General features: G+C 39.4%; 1 protein-coding gene across 2 annotated transcripts in view; it reads left to right on the top strand.

Annotated features, from left to right (window-relative positions):
* Window positions 1-21,574, top strand: part of ZNF704 (zinc finger protein 704) — a 262,185-nt gene that overhangs the window by 45,345 nt on the left and 195,266 nt on the right. For both annotated transcript variants that reach the window (XR_009740869.1, XM_061439067.1), the window contains exon 2: window positions 15,927-16,168. Coding sequence is in view for 1 of the 2 variants with exons in the window: in XM_061439067.1 (XP_061295051.1) it covers window positions 15,927-16,168 (242 nt within the window). In the remaining variant the exon portion in view is untranslated. The remainder of the gene's footprint in view (window positions 1-15,926; window positions 16,169-21,574) is intronic.

Here is a 21,574-nt window from a genome sequence, read left to right as displayed (position 1 = left end):
TGGAGAAGGAAATGGCAACCCACGCCAGTACTCTTGCCTAGAAAATCCCATGGACTGAGAAGCCTGGTAGGTCCCAGTCCACGGGGTCGCAGAGAGTCGGACACGACTGAGTGAGTTCACTTCACTTCCCTGCTATCATAAAGCCAAAAGAAGATAAAGAGAGAAGAGGCTGGTTAGCTTCAAGGAGGCTAATTATGTTTAGTACTAACAGAATGGAAATTAAATTAAGAATGGAAATTTTAAAGTATATATTTATTAAATTTAGTTTTATATATATATAAATATATATATATATATAGTTCACTGTGACTCTAGCAAAAGCATGGGGTTTTGTTGTTGTTGTTGTTTATTTGTTTGAGAGTAAGTAGAAATCAGTAAGTAGAAATTAGGAGTAAGCAGTAAGTAGGGAATGAAGGCAGCTCATGCACGTGTCTCTATTGATAACTTGACTGTGACAGGGCATATAGTAGAGGTGCTGTAGTTGAGCAGGATCAGAGGTCAAAAAGTTTTGTTTCATTTTTTTAAGGATAAGGGATAGTGGAGCATGTTTGATTGCTGATGGGAAGTATGAAGAAGAGAGGAGAGAGATGAGGGGAAATATCTGTGAGACCTCAGTCAATTACATAATTTCTCTGTGCCTTAGGGCTTCCCTGGTGGCTTTGTTGGTAAAAAATCTGCCTGCAGTGCAGGAGACCTGGGTTCGATCCTTGGATTGGGAAGATGACCTGGAGAAGAAAATGATAACCCACTCCAGGATTCTTGCCTGGAGCATTCCATGGACAGAGGAGCCTGGTGGGCTACAGTTCATGGAGTATCAAAGTCAGACACTACTGAGTGACTTTTACTCACTCACTCTGTGCCTTAGTTTCCTTAACAAATTTAGATAATAAGATCCTCCTCTTAGAGGTTTTTCTGGGGGGTTGGAATGCAATAATGTACATGAAGAAATTTTAATGCAATGTCTAGTACTTAATAAGGGCTTAATACCATACTCAGTCACTCAGTTGTGTCCCACTCTCTGTGACCCCATGGACTTTAGCCCACCAGGCTTGTCTGTCCATGGAACTTTCCAGGCAAGAATACTAAAGTGAGTTGCCATTTCCTACTCTAGGGAAAGGTTTCATAAGCATAGCCATTAGTATTACAGCTCAGTTCAGTTCAGTTCAGTCACTCAGTCATGTCTGACTCTTTGCGACCCCATGAATCGCAGCACGCCGAGCCTCCCTGTCCATCACCAACTCCCGGAGTTCACTCAAACTCACGTCCATCGAGTCGGTGATGCTATCCAGCCATCTCATCCTCTGTCGTCCCCTTTTCCTCCTGCCCCCAATCCCTCCCAGCATCAGAGTCTTTTCCAATGAGTCAACTCTTCGCATGAGGTGGCCAAAGTACTGGAGTTTCAGCTTTAGCATTATTCCTTCCAAAGAAATCCCAGGACCGATCTTCTTTAGAATGGACTGATTACTGCTACTACTACTATTTTTATTGTTACTGTCTTCTGTATACCTTAGAGTATTGTGAATATGGAATCATTTTGTCTCCTGAATTTACAAGTCTTCCTTTCAGCTCTTACAAGCTGGCCCCATTGCCATCTTATCATCACTAATTACATTGATTAAGTAAACATTTACCAAGCACCTGTATGTGCCAAGTATGCATACATTAGGTGTCTGGGACACAAAACTGAGCAGAACTTGTTCTCCGCCTCTAACTAGCATCTGGAACACTAGAGGAGAGGACTGGGGGAACATGACTACTTTATACTAAGTTTTATATTATATCAATCAGAGTGCTAGCAGTAGCAGAACCACTAGGAGATGTGTGTGTGTGTGTGTGTGTTGTATTTATTCATTCCTACATACATGCATGGATACAGATATGCGCACAGACATTTGCATATTTATTATAGCTGGCTAAACAAGCCTAAAGTCCACAGGCAGCAAATCAGGAAGGAAGGATCGTGACCAGACTGAAACCCCACAAGCACACTTTTCTGTCTTAAGATCCTCCTACACTCATTATCCTGGGTCAGCCCAGTTCTGTTGAGCCATCTACCTTCTTGTGAAGGACTGTGCTGGAGGTATTTCTCTCTCACATTCCCATCCACTCTCCCAAATACCTGTTGGACCTTTATTCTAAAGAATTAAATTTATGATAAGCAGATATACAGATTTATTCTAATATGTACTGTTTACTTTCTTGAATACACTCTAGCTGCATTTATTAGCAGATTTTATTTAGTCATCTGTGCAGCTAGTAGAAGTAATTGGCTGTCTGTGAGTTTAGAGCACAACTCAAGCTAAAATGTGAATTCATTAGCTTTCAACTTCAGTTTTTAATTTCACCTGCTGTTTACTGCTCAAAGGAAGGACAAACTGTATTTCAATAAAATGTTTATTTCAGGAGGAACCCTTAGCAACCAGCATTCTTTTTTACTTAAAAATGGCTTCTTAATCTGCCTTGAAAAATTGAAGAAGTTGTGTTAGCCTGTGACAACCACTGATGAATTGGAGAAGCTGAATTTATAGTTCTTATTGCCAAAGGAATTCAAGGCATTGGGTTAGTTAGTCCAACTCTTTTTGTTGCAAGACATTAAAACAAAAAGAAACAAAAAAATAAAATAAAATAAGGTTTTGCAAAAAAGAAAGGTAGGGTGAGGTGGGTGGTGTGGGGATGCTGGTGATGAGAAGGGAGATGCAGGTGAACAGGCGCAGAGACGACCTGCAACCAGTGTGCTTAGCTGTGGATGCTGACGGGTTGGGGAGGGGCGCTGGGGGCCCTCAGATGCCTCGTCTGTCTGAGGGCCCCCCGTCCCACGTTTCTATTTCTCTCCAAAGTTGGCCGCGCCCCATTCCTCCTCCCTCTATCCTGGTGTCCTCTACTTTTTCACATGCCCTTAACAGCCTGCTCACACTGTCACGCCAAGCCACCAGGGCTAATGGACATCAGTTTGTGGTCCCTCAGACTAGGCTACTGAAAGAAAGGATTTTCTTGGTCCTCTTTGTGCCCAGAGAAATTGTGCATTGTCCTTTTTGAAAACTGATTTACCCTTTGTGAGAGTGATAGTCTCTCAGTCCTGTCTGACTCTGCTGTAGCCCGCCAGGCTCCTCTGGATTCTCCGTAGGATTCTCCAGGCAAGACTACTGGAGTGGGTTGCCATTCCCCTCTCCAGGGGATCTTCCTGACCCAGGGTTCAAACCCTGGTCTTCTACATTGCAGGCAGATTCTTTACTGTCTGAGCCACTAGGGTTAATTTATATGTATCAGAACTACATTGTCCAAAATAACAAAAAGTTCTTTTCTAACCACTTTGAGGAAATGTGTGGTTTGGTCAGAAAAATCACATTTTAGACTGTGGTTTGACTCCCAGGTCAATGGCAAAAAACCATGTAAGCCCTGAAGAAAATGAACTCTAACGCACTCCTTGAATTGCCAAGAATCTCTTCTTGTTTGCTCTGTGTGTTTGTGCCTAGGATTCAGGCCAGGTGGAGAAAGGGCTGCTCAGAGACACTCAATAGCAGTGAAGAGAGGAATTCTGGGAGATGGGGGGTGGGCTCCAGTAGGGACTTGGAAAAGGCTCTGTGAACTATTAGTTTCCGGAGTAGCCTCTCTGTATGAGGGGCTGAGGAAGGTTCCAGTGAATGAAGACTGAGATTCCCCTGGAGCAAAGTTGCAGTGAGGAGAGGTCAGAGACCGTGAAGCTTGTGTTTGGGGACCCAGCTCCCCCCAGCAGGGGCTGCGGCAGTTTCAGTTCTGGGCTCTACATAGCAGTCACAGCAGCTGGAGTGGACAAGTCTTCTATAGGTCAGCAGCCCCTCAGCAACACAGCTGCCTGTTCTCCTTCAGAAAGAAACTTCTAAGAAAATACTTCCGGAGGGGCCCAAATCCCATTGGCAAAAATAGTCTCTGTGAACCAAATGTGGAAGAAATTAAAGATGACAGTGATTATCAGCATTGTTGTTCTTGACTGTGGATGTTCGAATTCACAGAGAGAGTACGTGGGCTGGTTGTGCTGTGAGCCTCAGACCGGAGCGGGAAGCATTCCTGGGCGTCCCTGGGGACCAGGCTGCTCCGGGTCCTGCCCCTTATAGGAATCTCCGCTGCCAAGGAGTTTGAAAAGTAGAGAACTTTAACTGTGACTTGGTTCTGGAATTCTGCCTTATCTCTCAACAGGTTTGCCCTGATATAGCTGGGTGATATGTATAGAAAGAAGGTTCAGAGTCCCTTAATTTAAAAGCAAAACCAATCCTATTTTCTCGGTGGTGGTTGAGTCGCTCAGTCGTGTCTGACTCTTTGCAACCCCATGAACTGTAGCCCGCCAGGCTCTCCTGTCCATGCAATTCTCCAGGCAAGAATCCTGGAGTGGGTTGCCATTCCTACTCCAAGGGATCTTTCCAACCCAGGGATCAAACCTGGATCTCCTGCACCACAGGCAGATTCTTTACCAACTGAGCTTTGTAGATTGTATTATAAAATAAGGACTGTATGCCTGGAGAGAAAATCCTCCATGAAATGAAACTGAACACTTGGTAAAGAAAGGATTAATATGGTAGTCCTCCTGTAATTATTTTCCACCTATTCTCCAAATTATAGCACAATTCACTGTTTCTTTCTTGGTAGCTTAGGAAATTTCTCTTGACTATGACTCTACTCTTTGCAGCTCCAGGAAGTTGGCATCAAGCCTCCTTAGACTTTTGTTAGTAGTTGCTACCATATAGCACATATAATCACCTGAAAATTCATTCATTTATTTATTCCCCAAATGCTTATTCAGGGCCCGCTCTTTCAGATACTCTTCTTTGTACTGGAAGTATCAATACATAAAAACAAAGCCACCCTCACACAGAGCAAGATTCTGGCAGTGCAGCCTGGACAAAAGATGTAGGAAATAGTAGATTATATCTTTTGTTATAAGTGCTGTAGAACAACGGTAGAATAGACTGTGGGACAGGAGGAGTAGGTAAGGAGCACTGAAATTTAAATAGGAGGGGTCAGAGTTGGCTGCACTGAGAAAGAGACTTGAATGGAGACTGAAAGGGTGAGGAAGCCAGTAGTGGGAGGTATGAAGGAAGAACATTCCTGGAAGATGGGGCAGCCAGTGAGAATACCTGAGGCAGGGGTGTGCCTGGCCTGATCGAGGCCCACGAGGGTGGGAGGGAGAGGTAAGGGTGGAGGAAAGAAGTAGGAGAGGGAGAAAATAAGGATATGGGAGGAGGGGCAGGGAAAACCAAACTGGGTCTGGGAGGCCATTGCAAGGACTTTGGATTTTATTCTGGATGAAATGGGGTCACTGAAAGGTTCTCAGCTGAAGAAGGGTATGATCTGACTCTGGTTTGTGTGGGATAAGGTGGCTACTACTATTGAGAAGGAACTGGGGTGTGGGAAAGGCAGGGCAAGAATGGAGATGGGGATCCAGGGAAGAGACTATTGTAGAAATCCAGGCAAGAGATGAGAGTGGCTTGACCAAGATGGTAACCATGGAGGTGGTAAGAAGTGACTGGATTCTGGGTATATTCTGAAGGTAAAGGCCACAGGCTTTTCACTTGGAGTGGGTGTGATTGGCTGAATTAAACTTTGACTTATATAAAATAAATGGAATATCTAATTACTGTGTGAAGTTCACAATTCTCTAAAGTTAAATCCAGTGAGGTCAACCCATGTTGATATTTCCTCTCTCTCCTTACATTTGTTTGGAAAAATATACGAGTGACTTTAGCCAAGCCTGACCTTAATATTGGACTTCATAGAGATGGTTATTTCTATTCGGAATTTTTCAGAAAGCGTTTTTTAAATACTTACATACTTTGTTCTCACTTGCATGATGTTACTATTAATAGAAGGTTTGAAACTTCAGCCAAATTGTCTTCCACCAAAAGTTTTTGCAATAAGTTTCTTAAATGTGTGGCTGACTGATCTGTCATTAGGCATGCCAAGTCATGCTTTGTTGAACATTAAATTGTCAGGATATTAGAGGTGAAAGCTCCTGTAGGAATCCCAGCAGTAACAACATCGATGGCTACAGTAGTGCAGCGCTGTGGTCGCCGTCACAGTGAGGGTCTCAACTCTGTTTTAGTTTTCATCCATCATCACACTTCCAAACCAGGCTGACTGTCACCAGCCAGTTAGTCTGTGTTGGTATGGAGAAATTATACACTTGACGTTAGAGCAGTTAAAAAACACTTCATTCTTTTCAGGGAGCTTAAGGAATAATATAATCAAAGGGCTAGCAATTGGGAGCAGTTATTTTTAAAATGTTTCTACTGGATTCAACAGTACAAGGGACACATTCACTCATTAGATTCTAAAAAAAAATAAAAATAAAAATAAAATGTTTCTACTACAGCTAATCACTGGGACTGGATAGATTTGCTGTCCAACTTATTTTCTTGTGTATCTAGCATGAAATCTGAATCATTTAATCTGAAGTGATGAGCAGAGTTCTGTTGACTATTTTTGGAAACAGTCTTTATCACTTGACTCCAGAGTCTGGTCTTTCTTTAAGCGTGACCTTTAGTTGCAATATTTTAAATTAATTTAAAAATCAGTTGTTCCTATTATTAGTATAACTTTTGCTTCTTTCGTAGCATATTTTAAAATGTGGGAGTCTGATTACATGCTCTACACTGTGGTTGATGTGTCATTGTCATCAGTCACTAAACATACGTATTTATGTATTCTAAAGCAAGTTTAAAAAATAAATTCTAAGGTGTGGAAGCACAATCTGAAATAGGGAAAATTCTCTTATAATTTGTCAAACGTGACTGTGTGCTTGCATGGTGAATGGAAGAGTCAGTTGAAAAAAGTCACTTGGTCAAGTGGTCTATTTCCTTGCCTCCTGTGGCTTGCTCCCCAAAAGTGGATTTTGCTGTGGCCTGAATTTGATTCTCTTTTTCAAAATATCTCTACTACTTTCTTACTATTCAGAAAGTTCCAGAAGGCAAATGGGTTGACTTTCTTTAGATTATTCCTGGAAATCTGATTAATCTCCAGAGCTAATTCCTCAAATTTTATTGGGTTGGGATGAGTAAATGAGGACAGTTTGCAAAAGTGAATGTTGACACATGCACTTTGGCACCTTATTATCATATATTCATGGGGAGGGTATTGGGTTTAAGGTAGCCTGGAATGCACTTGAGTGTGGACAGAAGGAAGGATTGATTGAGTAAGTGGGCTGATGCTAGAAGCCATTCTCTTTTCTGTTGTGCTGCTAGAATCCTCCTATGGAAAGCAGATGTTTTTGTATTGAAGAAAGCCAGTGAGCTTCAGTCCAGTTTACAAAGGACACCATTTAGAGAAATTCAAGATTGAAATACATACTGTTAGCGTCTTGTTTAAAAAATTGCAATTTTCCCAAGTATATCATATTTATAGATTTACTGTTTATCTTTGTCTAGGAAAACAAAAGCTGTTCATCAAAATAGAAATTTTGAAATTTATTTGTTAGTTAACTTGGTAATTGGTAGTATTCTCATATAATTGAACACTGAAGCTTTGTTCTCTTGCAAGAAATTACACTGAATAAAGAGCGTGTCTGTGATGTGCTGCTGAAGGGCTTCTGTGTTGGGTAGGAAGAAGAAATTCATTGTAGTACGATATAACTTCAAGTACGATATAAATTCAAGGTAATCATTGTAGTACGATATAGCTGAGAGGTACTGGTAATCAAGGGAAGTAATAGTGCAACTGGATGGATAATTTGTAATTAATTTTCCCCTTTAGTATAGGAAATATGGGCTTCCCAGGTGACTCAGTGGTAAAGAATCTGCTTGCCAATGGACGAGCCCCAGGAGACACAAGTTCAATTCCCTGGGTTGGGAAAATCCTCTGGAGGAGGAAATGTCAACCCATTCCAATATTCTTGCCTGAAAAATTCCATGGACAGAAGCAGCTTGGCAGTCTACAGCCCATGGCGTTGCAAAGAGTTGGACATGACTGAGTGACTGAGTACACACACATGCATATACATGTATACTAATAACTGAAAGCTGGTAGAAGAAAAAAAATACTATGTAAGTGCTGTATTCTTGAGAAACTTAATTATATAAAAATAATGTGTATTTTTTTTAGAATAACTTTATAGGTTTTAAAATACCAAACTATACATGAACATTGTAAAGATTGCAAACAGGGTAAAAACAAAATTGGACTGTAAGTCTGCTTCCAGGGAAAATCATTAACATTTTGGAATGTCCTTTCAGAATTGTTTCGCGCGCGCTCTCTCTCTCTCTCTCTCTATATATATATATATATATATATCCCTCCTCCCCAAGTTTATATTACATAAGACTCATTTGGATTTCCTTTTTTCAAATAGTATATTAAATGTCTTTCCACTTCATAAATACAGAAATATGTCTTTGTTATTAACTATACATTTTATTTGTTCATATTTAATTCCCAATTTATTGATGACTGTTCAGGAATTTGCATTTTTTAATATTATAAGAAATTCTGTGCTAAACATTCTTGTGTGCTTTTCTAGATATTTTTTCCCCATAGACATAGAATTGCTAAATCAGAGGGATGTACCATTAAATCCATTGCCTTTTGCATGCTGGCCTCCTCCAACATGTATATTCCCACCAACAGCGACTGAGAGTGCCAGTTCCCTCATATGTTGACCAGCAAAGAGCATTATTCCTGACAATTTTTATGAATCTCTATAAAATTGTCTCTTTGTTTAAATTTTTAAAATTTGAAAACCTTAAAAAAAGCTCAGAAATTCCCCATAATCTCACCACTTGAACTTGTTTGTGTGTCTGTATGTGTGTATGCAGTATCTAATTATATAAGGAAAGAAGTAGAACCTTCTTGGCCCATAGGTGTGTAACTTTTTAACAAACTACTTTGCTTTCAAAGGGCAGTGAAATCCTGCCTAATATATTAGTCTGCAGCTTACCTGTTTCTCTTAGTAAATCACGAGCGAATGTGTTCCTCATAATACATCATGGATTTATTCTGATGGTCTTCTTTTTTAGTGACCTTGTGGTATGTCCACTGTATGGATATCCCACAGTTTGTCCCTCCATAAAGAAAAATTTTGGTTGGTTGACTCTGCAATTCTAACTTCCAGGAATTTTTCATACAAAAATGACTTGCACAAGTATATAAAGGTACATGTATACATACAGCAATGGTATGTATTGTGGCATTATGTTTAATGATGAAAAATTGAAAAGTACCTCAATGTCTGGAAGGAAAGGAAAGGCTAAACAATATGATCTTGTGAAATGTTACCGTATTCAAAACTTAAATGTAGTACATTTACTACTAACATGAAAAGATGCCTGTGATTTATTGTGAAGTGAAAAAATAAGTTGCAGAATAATACATGCAGTACATTGGTGTTTAGACACCCCAGACAGACATATATGCAGTTAGGAATTTAATGCATTTTAAATAAGTGAAGGCTTTGCAGTAAATTGTTAAAAGCTGTTCTTTCTAGGGGTTGGACCTGACTGGGCAGGGTTGGGAGGAGAATGGGGAGGAATATAAAGCTGTCCCCATATTGTCTTACACACATTTTTATGGAAATTTTAACAAGCATATATTTTGTAATAAATGAATGTTTGAAAAAATGAAAAGTACACTCAGGCTCTACAGGAACAATGAAAAAGAAAACGTTGAAGTGAGACTAGAGTCTCTAAGATAACGCCTGCTTCACAGATTATGAGTTCATGAAATCACAGTCAGGTGAAAACTAGTCGGTGTTCTTTATAGGTACAGAGTGTTTCACTCACAATGTGTGGAAGAGTGAGAAAGAACAGGAAGAGAGAGCAAACCGTACGGTCAAAATGGAGTCAGTTGGAAGCAGAAGTGGGCACCATCGACCCTCGTTCCAAAGAAACACGGAACTCAAATTTCTCTTCTTCAAGAGGGCTCTGCACATATTTAAGAGTAGCTATGTGGGCCCGCCCTGGTGGCTCAGATGGTAAAAAAATCCACATGCAATGCAGGAGACCAGGTTCTACTCCTGAGTTGGGAAGATCCCCTAGAGAAGGGAATGGCACCCCACTCCAGTATTCTTGCCTGGAGAATCCCATGGACAGAGGAGCCTGGCGGGCTACAGTCCATGGAGTCATAAAGAGTTGGACATGACTGAGTGACTATTCCTACTGCTACGTGTGAACCTTAAGCCTTCTGTTTTCTAGATGAAATATTCCCAGTTCCTCCAATAGGATCCTTTGTCATCCTGATCACCCTGTTGTGTTTGTTCTGCTTTGTCAATGTCCATCTTGAAATTAGATAACCAGAATCAAATACTACTGCCTTCCAACTTACAGTCTCGTCACTGTGGGATACAATCAGATTAACCCTTCCTCATGCAAGAGATGCATTTTTAAAAATCTAGACTAAGATTATTCCTAAACCTCTGCCTTGTGTTTTCTTCTCAAAATTCCTAATTAAGAGTTTTGCTTTTTTTTTTCTTCATTATTTGGCACCCAGGACTTCTAGATTTGGGGAGTGTGTTTATTTTCTCTGGGTATCTTCTACTGTTGAACCCTTTGCCTCCGTGTGAGCTGTGATACGAAAGATTTCTCAGATTTCCTCAGCTTTCTATTATTAAAAATATCAGCTCATATGAGTCACATCATTAATTGATACCAGCTTCAAGGAAGGAAGCTAACTTGGCCCAGGCCCTCCACACCTCCAGAAGCGTTTCCTTTGGTCACCAGGGCATTTTGCAAATTGGGAACAAAAACAAGTAAGAGTGCCCTCTTTGGGCAAATAAAGGATAAAAAGTTCTTCTCCAGATGAATGAATTAGAAAAATGTCCCTCTTCCATGGGTGAAGAGGCCTGGGGACCTGGCTTGAGGAGGGACTGGATTTCAGCCAGCCTTACTTGTGAACAGGATATATTAGCACAGCTACTCGCAGCAGCCTGCGTTGTCATAGCACTCCGTGTCTGCCTCTTGCAGCACAGGTTCCCAGTTTCTGGTCTAGGGGATTCTTGGGAAATATACTTTCTACGCCACTTATTCCTGGTCTGGTTCTTTCTTCTTTTCCTTTTTTTTTTTTTTAAATCAACAATACTATTATGGTACAATTTGTATATCATAATGTTCATCCCATTGTAAGAATAGTGTTTGGTTTTTTTTTTTTTTCATTAATTTATCAGATCAGATCAGTCGCTCAGTCGTGTCCGACTCTTTGCGACCCCATGAATCGCAGCACTCCAGGCCTCCCTGTCCATCACCAATTCCCGGAGTTCACTCAGACTCATATCCATCGAGTCAGCAATGCCATCCAGCCATCTCATCCTCTGTCGTCCCCTTCTCCTCCTGCCCCCAATCCCTCCCAGCATCAGAGTCTTTTCCAATGAGTCAACTCTTCGCATGAGGTGGCCAAAGTACTGGAGTTTCAGCTTTAGCATCATTCCTTCCAAAGAAATCCCAGGGCTGATCTCCTTCAGAATGGACTGGTTGGATCTCCTTGCAGTCCAAAGGACTCCCAAGAGTCTTCTCTAACACCACAGTTCAAAAGCATCAATTCTTCGGCGCTCAGCCTTCTTCACAGTCCAACTCTCACATCCATACATGACCGCTGGAAAAACCATAGCCTTGACTAGATGAACCTTTGTTGGCAAAGGAATGTCTCTGCTTTTGAATATGCTATCTAGGTTGGTCATGACTTTCCTTCCAAGGAGTAAGCGTCTTTTAATTTCATGGCTGCAGTCACCATCTGTAGTGATTTTGGAGCCTAGAAAAATAAAGTCTGACACTGTTTCCACTGTTTCCCCATCTATTTCCCATGAAGTGGTGGGACCGGATGCCATGATCTTCGTTTTCTGAATGTTGAGCTTTAAGCCAACTTTTTCACTCTCCACTTTCACTTTCATCAAGAGGCTTTTGAGTTCCTCTTCACTTTCTGCCATAAGGGTGGTGTCATCTGCATATCTGAGGTTATTGATATTTCTCCCAGCAATCTTGATTCCAGCTTGTGTTTCCTCCAGCCCAGCGTTTCTCATGATGTACTCTGCATATAAGTTAAATAAACAGGGTGACAATATACAGCCTTGACATACTTCTTTTCCTATTTGGAACCAGTCTGTTGTTCCATGTCCAGTTCTAACTGTTGCTTCCTGACCTGCATACAGATTTCTCAAGAGCCAGATCAGGTGGTCTGGTATTCCCATCTCTTTCAGAATTTTCCACAGTTTATTGTGATCCACACAGTCAAAGGCTTTGGCATAGTCAATAAAGCAGAAATAGATGTTTTTCTGGAACTCTCTTGCTTTTTCTATGATCCAGCGGATGTTGGCAATTTGATCTCTGGTTCCTCTGCCTTTTCTAAAACCAGCTTGAACATCAGGAAGTTCACAGTTCACATATTGCTGAAGCCTGGCTTGGAGAATTTTGAGCATTACTTTACTAGCGTGTGAGATGAGTGCAATTGTGTGGTAGTGTGAGCATTCTTTGGCAGCATGGTGCAAATCAGTACAGGCTTGTTCTAGCACATTTCCATCACAGCACAAAGTTCTTTGGTGTCCATTTGCAATCAGTTTCCCTTGTCAACCCCAGTCTCAGGTAATCCACTGATCTGCTTTCTGTCTTTATAGCTTTTGCCTTTTCTGGAAATCTCATGTAAGTGGGATCCTGTCTTCCTTTAGCTGCTCTCCTCTGCTAATCTAATAGGGGTTCAATTTGAATTGAGGTTATCTCTTCCTTTTGCTGCTTTCTTCTGCTGATCTGCTGGTGGTGCGATGGCTGGATGTTGGCCCTGCCCCGTTCTACTACTCCTGCAAACCCTCACTCATCCCTTTCTTTCCATCCTGCCTCAGCATTCAGACACGCTCTGTTACCTCCTGTCTTAGAACCTTCTCCCTGGTTCAGCATCCTCTCCAGCCACCACCTTGTTTCTCTGGGCCATTTCTGAGCCCATGTCTCAAGATTTGACTTCATGTTCTCTCTCTACTCTCTTCTCTCCTGTGACTATTCCTTTTAAAATTTGAAAAAATGTGACATCTGATATGAGTGGAAGAACATTAAAAAGAGCATGTTTTATATATATATATATATGTATGTAAACTTTAAAGCATGAAGATATAATGAACATCTACATCTGTCACCCACTCCTTCCACCAGCCTTACAAACAGTGGAACACATGACTCAAAGTATCAAAAATCTCTTGCTCATCTCTGCATTTTTTTTTTGTTCTCTTTGATCTTAGCTAACTCATTTTAACTCCACTTTTATAAAAGGAGTCTGGGCTGAATAGTCTTTGAATTTCATTACATTGCTAAACTTTCTTGATTACCATTTAGAGATTAATTTTATGTTTAGAATGTATTATGGAAGATTTATAGCTTACATTGTTGAATATTACCATAGCTTACTTTATTATGAAGTCTTGGCTAAGAGCATGATATACGATTATACTATCATTTCTGCAGGAAATTTATTCTACTTTGTATTAGTTTGCTTCAAATGCTGTTTTTTTCCCCTAAATTTTTGAAGCTAAAAGCTAACCTTCCTGTAATGTTCTCCCTCAACCCCACCTCTCTTTGGATTGAATTCTTTTAATCAGATGAATTGGTCCCTGGGGAGGTATGGATGTCGATTATTGCTACAACTTAATACTAATGACTACTTAAATATTTAATTAATGTAATACTTGACACTTAGGGAGAAACTATTTATAATCATCAAAGCCAGGCCTTTGTTTTCATCTTTTGTGGCTGGTGTTTGGTGTATTCCTTTTGTAACATAGCTGGGAATGAGCTGCTATAGAAGTGAAAAAAATGCCTCCCACTCCCTTCCACCTCCAGGCAGAAAAAGTTGCACTGAAAGTGATTAGTGATGGATATTTAAAACATTTATATTAGTTTTCCAAACTAAATTTTTATTGAAAATGTATTGAATTTTAGAAGTATGAAATAGTTTCTTATTCCTCTCTATTGAGTATTGATGTCATTGAAACAGCTCTTAAAAGCACTCATTTTTCTTGGACTCTTACTTTTGTTCATTCATTAATGCATTTTAAGAAATATGGTAACTTTTTAATGAGTTGCAAATATACCAAAGTGACTGACATTGTCCTGTGGAGCATGGGCTCAGTGTGGCAGGAACATCGTGGAAGATAGTCTCTTCTGCCTGACAAGTGCAGGCCAACGAGAGCAGGGAGCTCAATTTAGGGCTCTGGGTTCATATGAAAGATACATTCCAGCCACGGTGATCCTGAGGCACACAAGTTACCCCTGGGCTCAAGGAGAACACATATGAGAGCTGGTTCTGTGGCTCCAACAAACATATAGCTTCAAGTTTTTCCTTAGTCTCAAAATTTCTAGCCATTCATACCATATTTTGCCAGTCTCTGCTTCACTGAACACACATACTTTCATTTCATTCTGAAAAATCCCCTGTATTTGTGGCTTTAGCTCTATAAATTCTAAATCTACTTGATCAAATTCTTTGTGCTTTTTCTCCTACCTAAAATCAAAAAGAGACAAACGAGCATACTTTCTATTTAAGTGGGTGAGTGAAGGTTTACTGACTCTACACATGGACTTCGTGAGAGAGTGACTCTGACCTGTGAAATGTCTCATAGACACGCATATTTTGAAACATTCTCCACTGATTAGTGAGGCTCCGGGTTGACAGTCTAGCTCTTCTTTGTACACTTAGGACTTTAACAAAGTAAAAAGTGAAAGTTGCTCAGTTGTGTCTGACTCTCTGTACAGTCCATGGAATTCTCGAGGCCAGAATACTGGAGTGGGTAGCCATTCCCTTCTCCAGGGGATCTTCCCAACCCAGGGATTGAACTCAGGTCTCCCGAATTGCAGGCAGATTCTTTACCAGCTGAGCCATCTGGGAAGCCCAGGGCTTAACAAGGTCACTCCAAACTTCACGAACAGTGCCAGTCATCTTACAAGATACAAAATTCCCTTTTTTAACTTTAGTCTCCTTTTTCATCCATCACAATTCTAAACTCTGAAATCACCAGATATAATTCCTTTGACATTTAAATGTACATTTGTCTTAAACATTGCATTTAGTTAAAAATGATAAAGATTATTATGACTTGCGGGGTGTGGGCACACCAGTTGTGGTACATGGGCCCCAGAGCTTGTGGGCTCCATAGTTGCAGCATGTAGGTTCGCATTTGCCCTTCGACATGTGGGATCCTAGTTCCCCAACCAGGCATCGAACCCACGTCTCCTGCATTGGAAGATGGCTTCTTAACCACTGGGCCTCCAGGGAAGTTCCAGTGTTATGACTTTTTAATTGTCATACTAATGAAGGGATTTCCTTAAGATCAAATCTGCTATAGATAAAGAATAAAAAAAAACCACATTTTTCATGAGGTAAAGAGTGGGGTTAAGATCGTTATTCATAGTCTAAGATTTAAGACTTGATTTTTTTATATGTGTAGCACTCTTCTGCTAAGCATGTGCTGTGCTTAGTCACTCAGTGGTGTCGACTCTGCAGTACTATGGACACTGGCCCACCAGCCTCCTCTGTCCATGGGATTCTGCAGGCAAGAATACTGGAGTGGGTTGCCATGCCCTCCTCCAGGGCATCTTCCCAACCCAGAGATTGAACCTCTGTTAAGCATAATCAGCATGAAATATTTAAGAATTTATTTATTTGAGTTTTCTCAGTTGTAGAAGAGAAAACAATGATGTTTTAAATTCTCATTTTTTTTAGAAGCCTCATGCTTTCAAGTCTTCAAAATCTTTGCCCATCTGAAAGGCTTCTCTTGTGCTCATGATGCTTCTTGCTTGCATTATGATAGGCAGCACATCAATTGTACCTTTGTAAAGTCAGTTATTTTATTTCCATGTTAGATTTCCCCCATTTAAATTAAAAAATCTTCAAGATGAACAGGGACAGCAGTGTCTGTGGTCTGTCCTCTGGCCATCTGCACATAGTCATGTAAAGCTGATATTTTGGGTGAGTGAGAATTTTTGTGTTTTGTTTCACAGGTGGGAAGCATTAAGCGGGAAATGACCTTCACATTTCAAACAGAGGACTTAAAACGTGACTCTAGTAAAAAAATGTCCCATCAACACTTGTTTCCTTTGGCCATGGAGGAAGATGTGAAAACAGCAGACACCAAAAAAGCTAACCGAGCACTTGACCATGAAAAAGAAAACACTCGTTCCATCTGTCTCCTTGAGCAAAAACGAAAAGTTGTTTCTTCCAATATTGATGTTCCTCCAGCAAGGTAAGGGACCATTAGACCTTGTATGTGTCTGCCCCAGGAAGTCAGTGGAGAGCAGGTACTGTCTGTGCTGTATTCTCTCAAGTACACAGACGTAGAAGGTTTTTCTGCTGAGAACATCTTTCTGTTGCTTGTGTGAAATGGAGCAGGTGGTTCTGCTCTTCAGAGCTGACTTTGAGGCTGTAGCAGTCGAACTACTGTAGCTCTAGAAAAGAATGTTTTATTAGATTTTGGCAAATAAACAACAAATAGCAAGAGAAGAAATATAAAAAAAATTAAAAGAAATACAAAGTGTAGGACTGAGCATAGCCACTTACAAGCAAGGATATTCAGATCTTTTGGTCAGGAGTTGGAGAGCTGTGGCTGCAGATTAGATTTGGCCCCTGGCCTGTTTTTGTTTGGCCTGTCAGATAAGAGGGCTGCCCTGCAATGCAGGAGACCTGGGTTTGATCCCTGGGTTGGGAAGATCCCCTGGAGAAGGGATGGCTACCCACTCCAGTATTCTGGCCTGGAGAATTCCATGCCAGATAAGAATAAATTTACATTTTTAAAGGGTTAAAAAATGAAGAATATGGAGTATAGATCGTAGGTGGCCTGTGGAGCCTAAAATATTTATATGTGACTCATTACAGGAAAAGTTTGGTGATCCCTGGTTTATATCATGATAATCCTTTTAAGACAAATCTAGCTTAGAATTGGGCCAAGAGGGCTTATCTGCAATATCAAAAGGCTTTTATCACATTGTAATTCTACTTAAACTGCATCCAACAGCACTGAATCAGAGGATAATATTGTAGCAGCGTTACAGTGGAACAGTAGTGGAAGATACATGCTAGAACTTAACTTATTTTCTGGCCTCTCATGTATCTCAGCTAGAAAGTAAGTTCCATGTCGGCTGTGATTTTAGTCCATCTTGTTTACGCTGCATTCCTGCACTAGGACCATGTTTAATTATATATTAAGGGCTCAGTAAATATTTGTTGAGTGGAGAAAAGAAAGGAAATGCTGTAGCATGAAAGCTTGCTAATTTTTAATACATGAAATATATTTTGTTACCAAAAACCATCTATAATGAAACTTCATAAAGCAGTTGTTGGAGAAGGTCTGCATTTGTGCAAGTGGTTTCTGACAGCTAACTAGGAAAATAGTATCTTTGGAAAAGGAATAAATATTCTTTTTCTACCTATTCACTGCCTGTAATTCGAATTTAATTTATTTTTACATGAAATCAAAAGTATCTTCTCTTAAAAAACTACGTATTTTTCTATTCTGATACCAAATTTGTCAGACTTTGTAAATTTATAGGCCTCTTTCTTTCTCTTAACTTTTAATTGAAACTTTTCATATGTTCATTACCTCTGCTTAACTACTTGGAATTATTTGTTTGTCTAATTTTTTCATATAAAGTACATGCTAAATTGTTTAGGATTAATTCCTTTAACTGGGAGTTCACTATGAAATGTCTTATCATGATCTGAACCTGATAAGCCCTTCAATTCGTATCTGTTATTTGGTTGACTCACAGGTAAAATGAATGGCATGTAATTTGAATGTGAAGAGTTATGGTTTTGTTTTTTTCCTAAGCTTTTAGGACAAGAATTAGACTTCCCACTGTCACATAGTTTGGTGCCAACTTGCAATTCTATAGAACTTACTCTATGGAAAATTTTCATTAGACCATTTTATATGTTAAGAGACCTGGAATTCATAATTTATGCTAAAAATCTGTTAAGGATTCATTTATTTCCACCCATTGACCTATCATTCTATTTTCTTGGATCTTGTCGTGTGGTTCTGATATCAATTTAATGATGGCCTCATAAAATGGTTTAGGAAGTGTTCCCTCCTCTTTGTTTTCTGAATTTGTTTTGTGGTATTTTTTTCCTTAAAAGGTAGGTCTACTGGTAAAGCCAAATGGACCTGGAGTTTTCTTTATGGAAGTGTTTTTTTAATTACAGATTCAATTTATAAGATTTGTATACAGTTCACCCTTGAACAACACAGGTTTGAGCTGTACAAGTTCACTTAAATGCAGATCTTTTTCAATGGTAGATGCTATAGCACTACATGGTCCTCGGCTGAATCTGCAGATGTGGAGGGATCATGGATACCGAGGGCCGACTGTAAGTTATATGCCGATTAACCCTCACATTGTTCCAGAGTCAACTGTAGTGCTATTCAGGTTTCACGTTTGTTTTTGAGTCAATTTTGGTAATATGTGTCTTTCAAAGAATTTATCCATGACATGTAAAATTGTTAAACAGCATGTAGCTGTTCATAATATTGCCTTTTAAAAAAATGTTTAGAATCTACAGTAATGTTCCCTCTCTCATTTCTGATGTTGGTCAGTGTGTTATCTATTTTTTAACCAGTCTGACTAGCAGTTTACCACTTTGGCTATTCTCAAAGAGCCAGCTTTTGCATATATTGACTTTGTTGTTAGTCCATTCTCTATTTCACTGATTTATTTTTTATTATTTCTTTCTTTCTACTTATTTTGAGTTTAAATTCCTCCTCTTTTTCTAGTTTCTTAGGATAGAGTTTTAGATTGTTAACTATAGACTTTTCTTCTTTACAACTGTAAGTTATATGCTATGACTCCTTTGAAGCACTTCTTTATATTGTTGTTATTTAGTCTCTAAATTGTGTCCAATTCTTGTGACCCCATAGACTACAGCTTGCCAGCCTCCTCTGTCCATAGCATTTCCCTGGCAAGAATACTGGAGTGGGTTGCCATTTCCTTCTCTAGGAGATCTTTCTGACCCAGGGACTGAACCGACATCTCGCATCAGCAGGTGGATTCTTTACCTCCGAGCCACCTGGGAAATCACTTCTTTATATGCACTTCCCAAATTTTGTTCAGTTATTTCTTTTTTAAAATTGGATTATTATAATTAGGTTTATTTTTTAAAAGTAAAGAGATATATTTTTCGTCTTATTATTTGTAGTTGGGAAAGCAATCCAGAACACAGAAATATAGAGCATATTCTTAAAATAGGATATTTAACTCATTACATTCATTATAATTACTGATATCTGATTCATTGTGATTACTGATAATTTTGCATCTTAATTTTTTTAAACCATGCTTTACTATGTTTTCTTTTTTCCTACCTTTTGTTTAATTCATTTAGCTTGATTATAAAGTTATGTATTCTATTTCATTTTGGGGGGGGGATTTGCTCAATACCTTATTTTTAAAAGCTTTTATTCTTTTTCATAGCTGTTCTAGGTTCCAAGATTGAAAGAAAGTTACAGAGATTTCTCACATACCCTGTGTCCCCACACACATCACACCCTTCCATCTGTCATTATTTTTGTCCTAAATTTTACTTCTGTGCATGTTTGTGTTGTGCATTAAAGTATAAGGACATGTTTAGTATCATACAGAGTATTTATTTTTTTGTTGCCTAAAATATACTCCATACTCTGCTTATTGATGCCTTCCCTTCCCTGAACTCCTGGAAACCAGTCATCTTTTTACTGTGTCCATAGTTATGTCTTTTTCAGAATGTCTGTAGTTGGAATAATGTACTATGCAGCCTTTTCAGACTGGCTTCTTTCACTGAGTAATATGCATTTCTTTATTCAACATATTTATTAGTTACGTGGATTTTTATGTACCAGATACTGAAATACAAGGTAGAGTACATTAGATATATTTCCTGCTCTCATAGAATTGAGGAGAGAGATATTCTAAACAATACAAATATAAATATATAATTATAAATTATATAATTTATAATGTCCAGGACATTCAATCTATTAAACGTACAGGACACTATGAGGTTCATAAGTAAGAAGACTTATATTGAAGCATAAGGAAAGCTCTCTTTAAGGAAACTACATTTTAGCTGACACCTAAAGAATGAGGAAGAGTTTGATTGACTAGGGAGGAAGGTGTTCTAGGGAGGGGAGAATATGCATGAAAACCCTAAGGTAAGAGGGAAGGCCTGTGTGGCTAAAGCACAGAGAATTGGGGAGAGCGGCCGGAGATGAGGTTGGAGAGGCAGGCAGGAGCCAAATCATGTTGAGCTATATTGATTGTGGTAATGATTTTTAAAGTATATATTTAGGTTGATAAGAATTTTATGGAGAAGAATGGTTAATGCTACTTTTGTATTTAGGTGTTAGATCATTAGATCACATTACATATAGATTAGGTTCCCAGGTGGGCTAGTAATTAAGAACCCGCCTGCCAATGCAGGAGACATAAGAGACGCGGGTTTGATCCCTGGATTGGGAAGATCCCCTGGAGGAGGACATGGCAACCCACTCTAGTATCCTTGCCTGGAGAATCCCAAGGACAGAGGAGCCTGGTGGGCTATACAGTCCATGGAGTCACAGAGTCGGACACAACTGAAGTAACTTAGCATGCATAGATTGGGTTGGAGAGGGACAAGAATGGATTCAGCGAGACTAGTCAGGAAGCTACTGCTTTAGTACAGAAGAGATGTCATGGGACTTTGCACTAGAGTAGTGACAGCTGACATGAAGTGGGAAGACTCATGTGTATTTTTGAAGTAGATGCGAGGTTTGTTGGTTGTAAGCAATAGCAAAGGGCTCGCTGATTGAACAAAGGATGAAATTTCCTGAAAGAGTTATAAAGTTTCTGGGAAGGCTGAATAATCAACTTAAAAAGTGGATAGGAGAGTGGGCAGCTAGAAACATAGTGTGTTCATTCATTCTATAGAACTGGGGCCTACAACTGAGCTTCTTGGCTTTTGAAGCAAGAGATGTGTGTGTTTGGAAATTCTCCAGGCACTAGAAGTAAATTCAGCCGCTGGAACATAAATTTAACAAATGACAGACCGAAGGCGGCTAGGTTTCTGACCCCACGTGAATTTTTGTTTCTAACTATCATCATTAGTGTTTATCAGAGAACATTAACTTATTTCCAGTTATAACTGTGATGCCTTAAAATACATTGATTTCTAATGTCACTTGCTGTTGAGCCTCTTAAAAAACAACACTAAACCATTAGGCAAACATTATTAGATAACCTGGACCCATTAGAGCAGGGCATTTGTTGTTCTCTTTTTGCCAGACATTGTTTTTTTGGAAGTACTGATGCTTAAGTTGGTTGGATTTCACCCAAATAACAATTACAATGTGATTATGCAAAGTAGTAACTGTCTTCTAATTATAACTCTAAAGCTAAAAAATCTATTAGCAAACTAGTTATAACTAGGGAAAAAAAATTTTGGCCCCAAATATTCCTAGACCTAACAGCAGTTTATTAGAATACTCCAGATTGTTAGTTTGCTGTTGGAAAAAAAATTGAGGCATACGGCCCTGTTTATTTTGCAGGGTTTTAAAATATAGTGATGTCAGATATATCACTTGCTGGGTAAAATGAAGTCATCTTCTCCTTATAGAATGCCTCTCTGGGAATTGTATCATTTAAAA

The sequence above is a fragment of the Bos javanicus genome, chromosome 14 (assembly GCF_032452875.1).
Source record: "Bos javanicus breed banteng chromosome 14, ARS-OSU_banteng_1.0, whole genome shotgun sequence".
NCBI lineage: Eukaryota > Metazoa > Chordata > Mammalia > Artiodactyla > Bovidae > Bos > Bos javanicus.
This window is presented reverse-complemented; position numbering and strand designations above follow the sequence as displayed.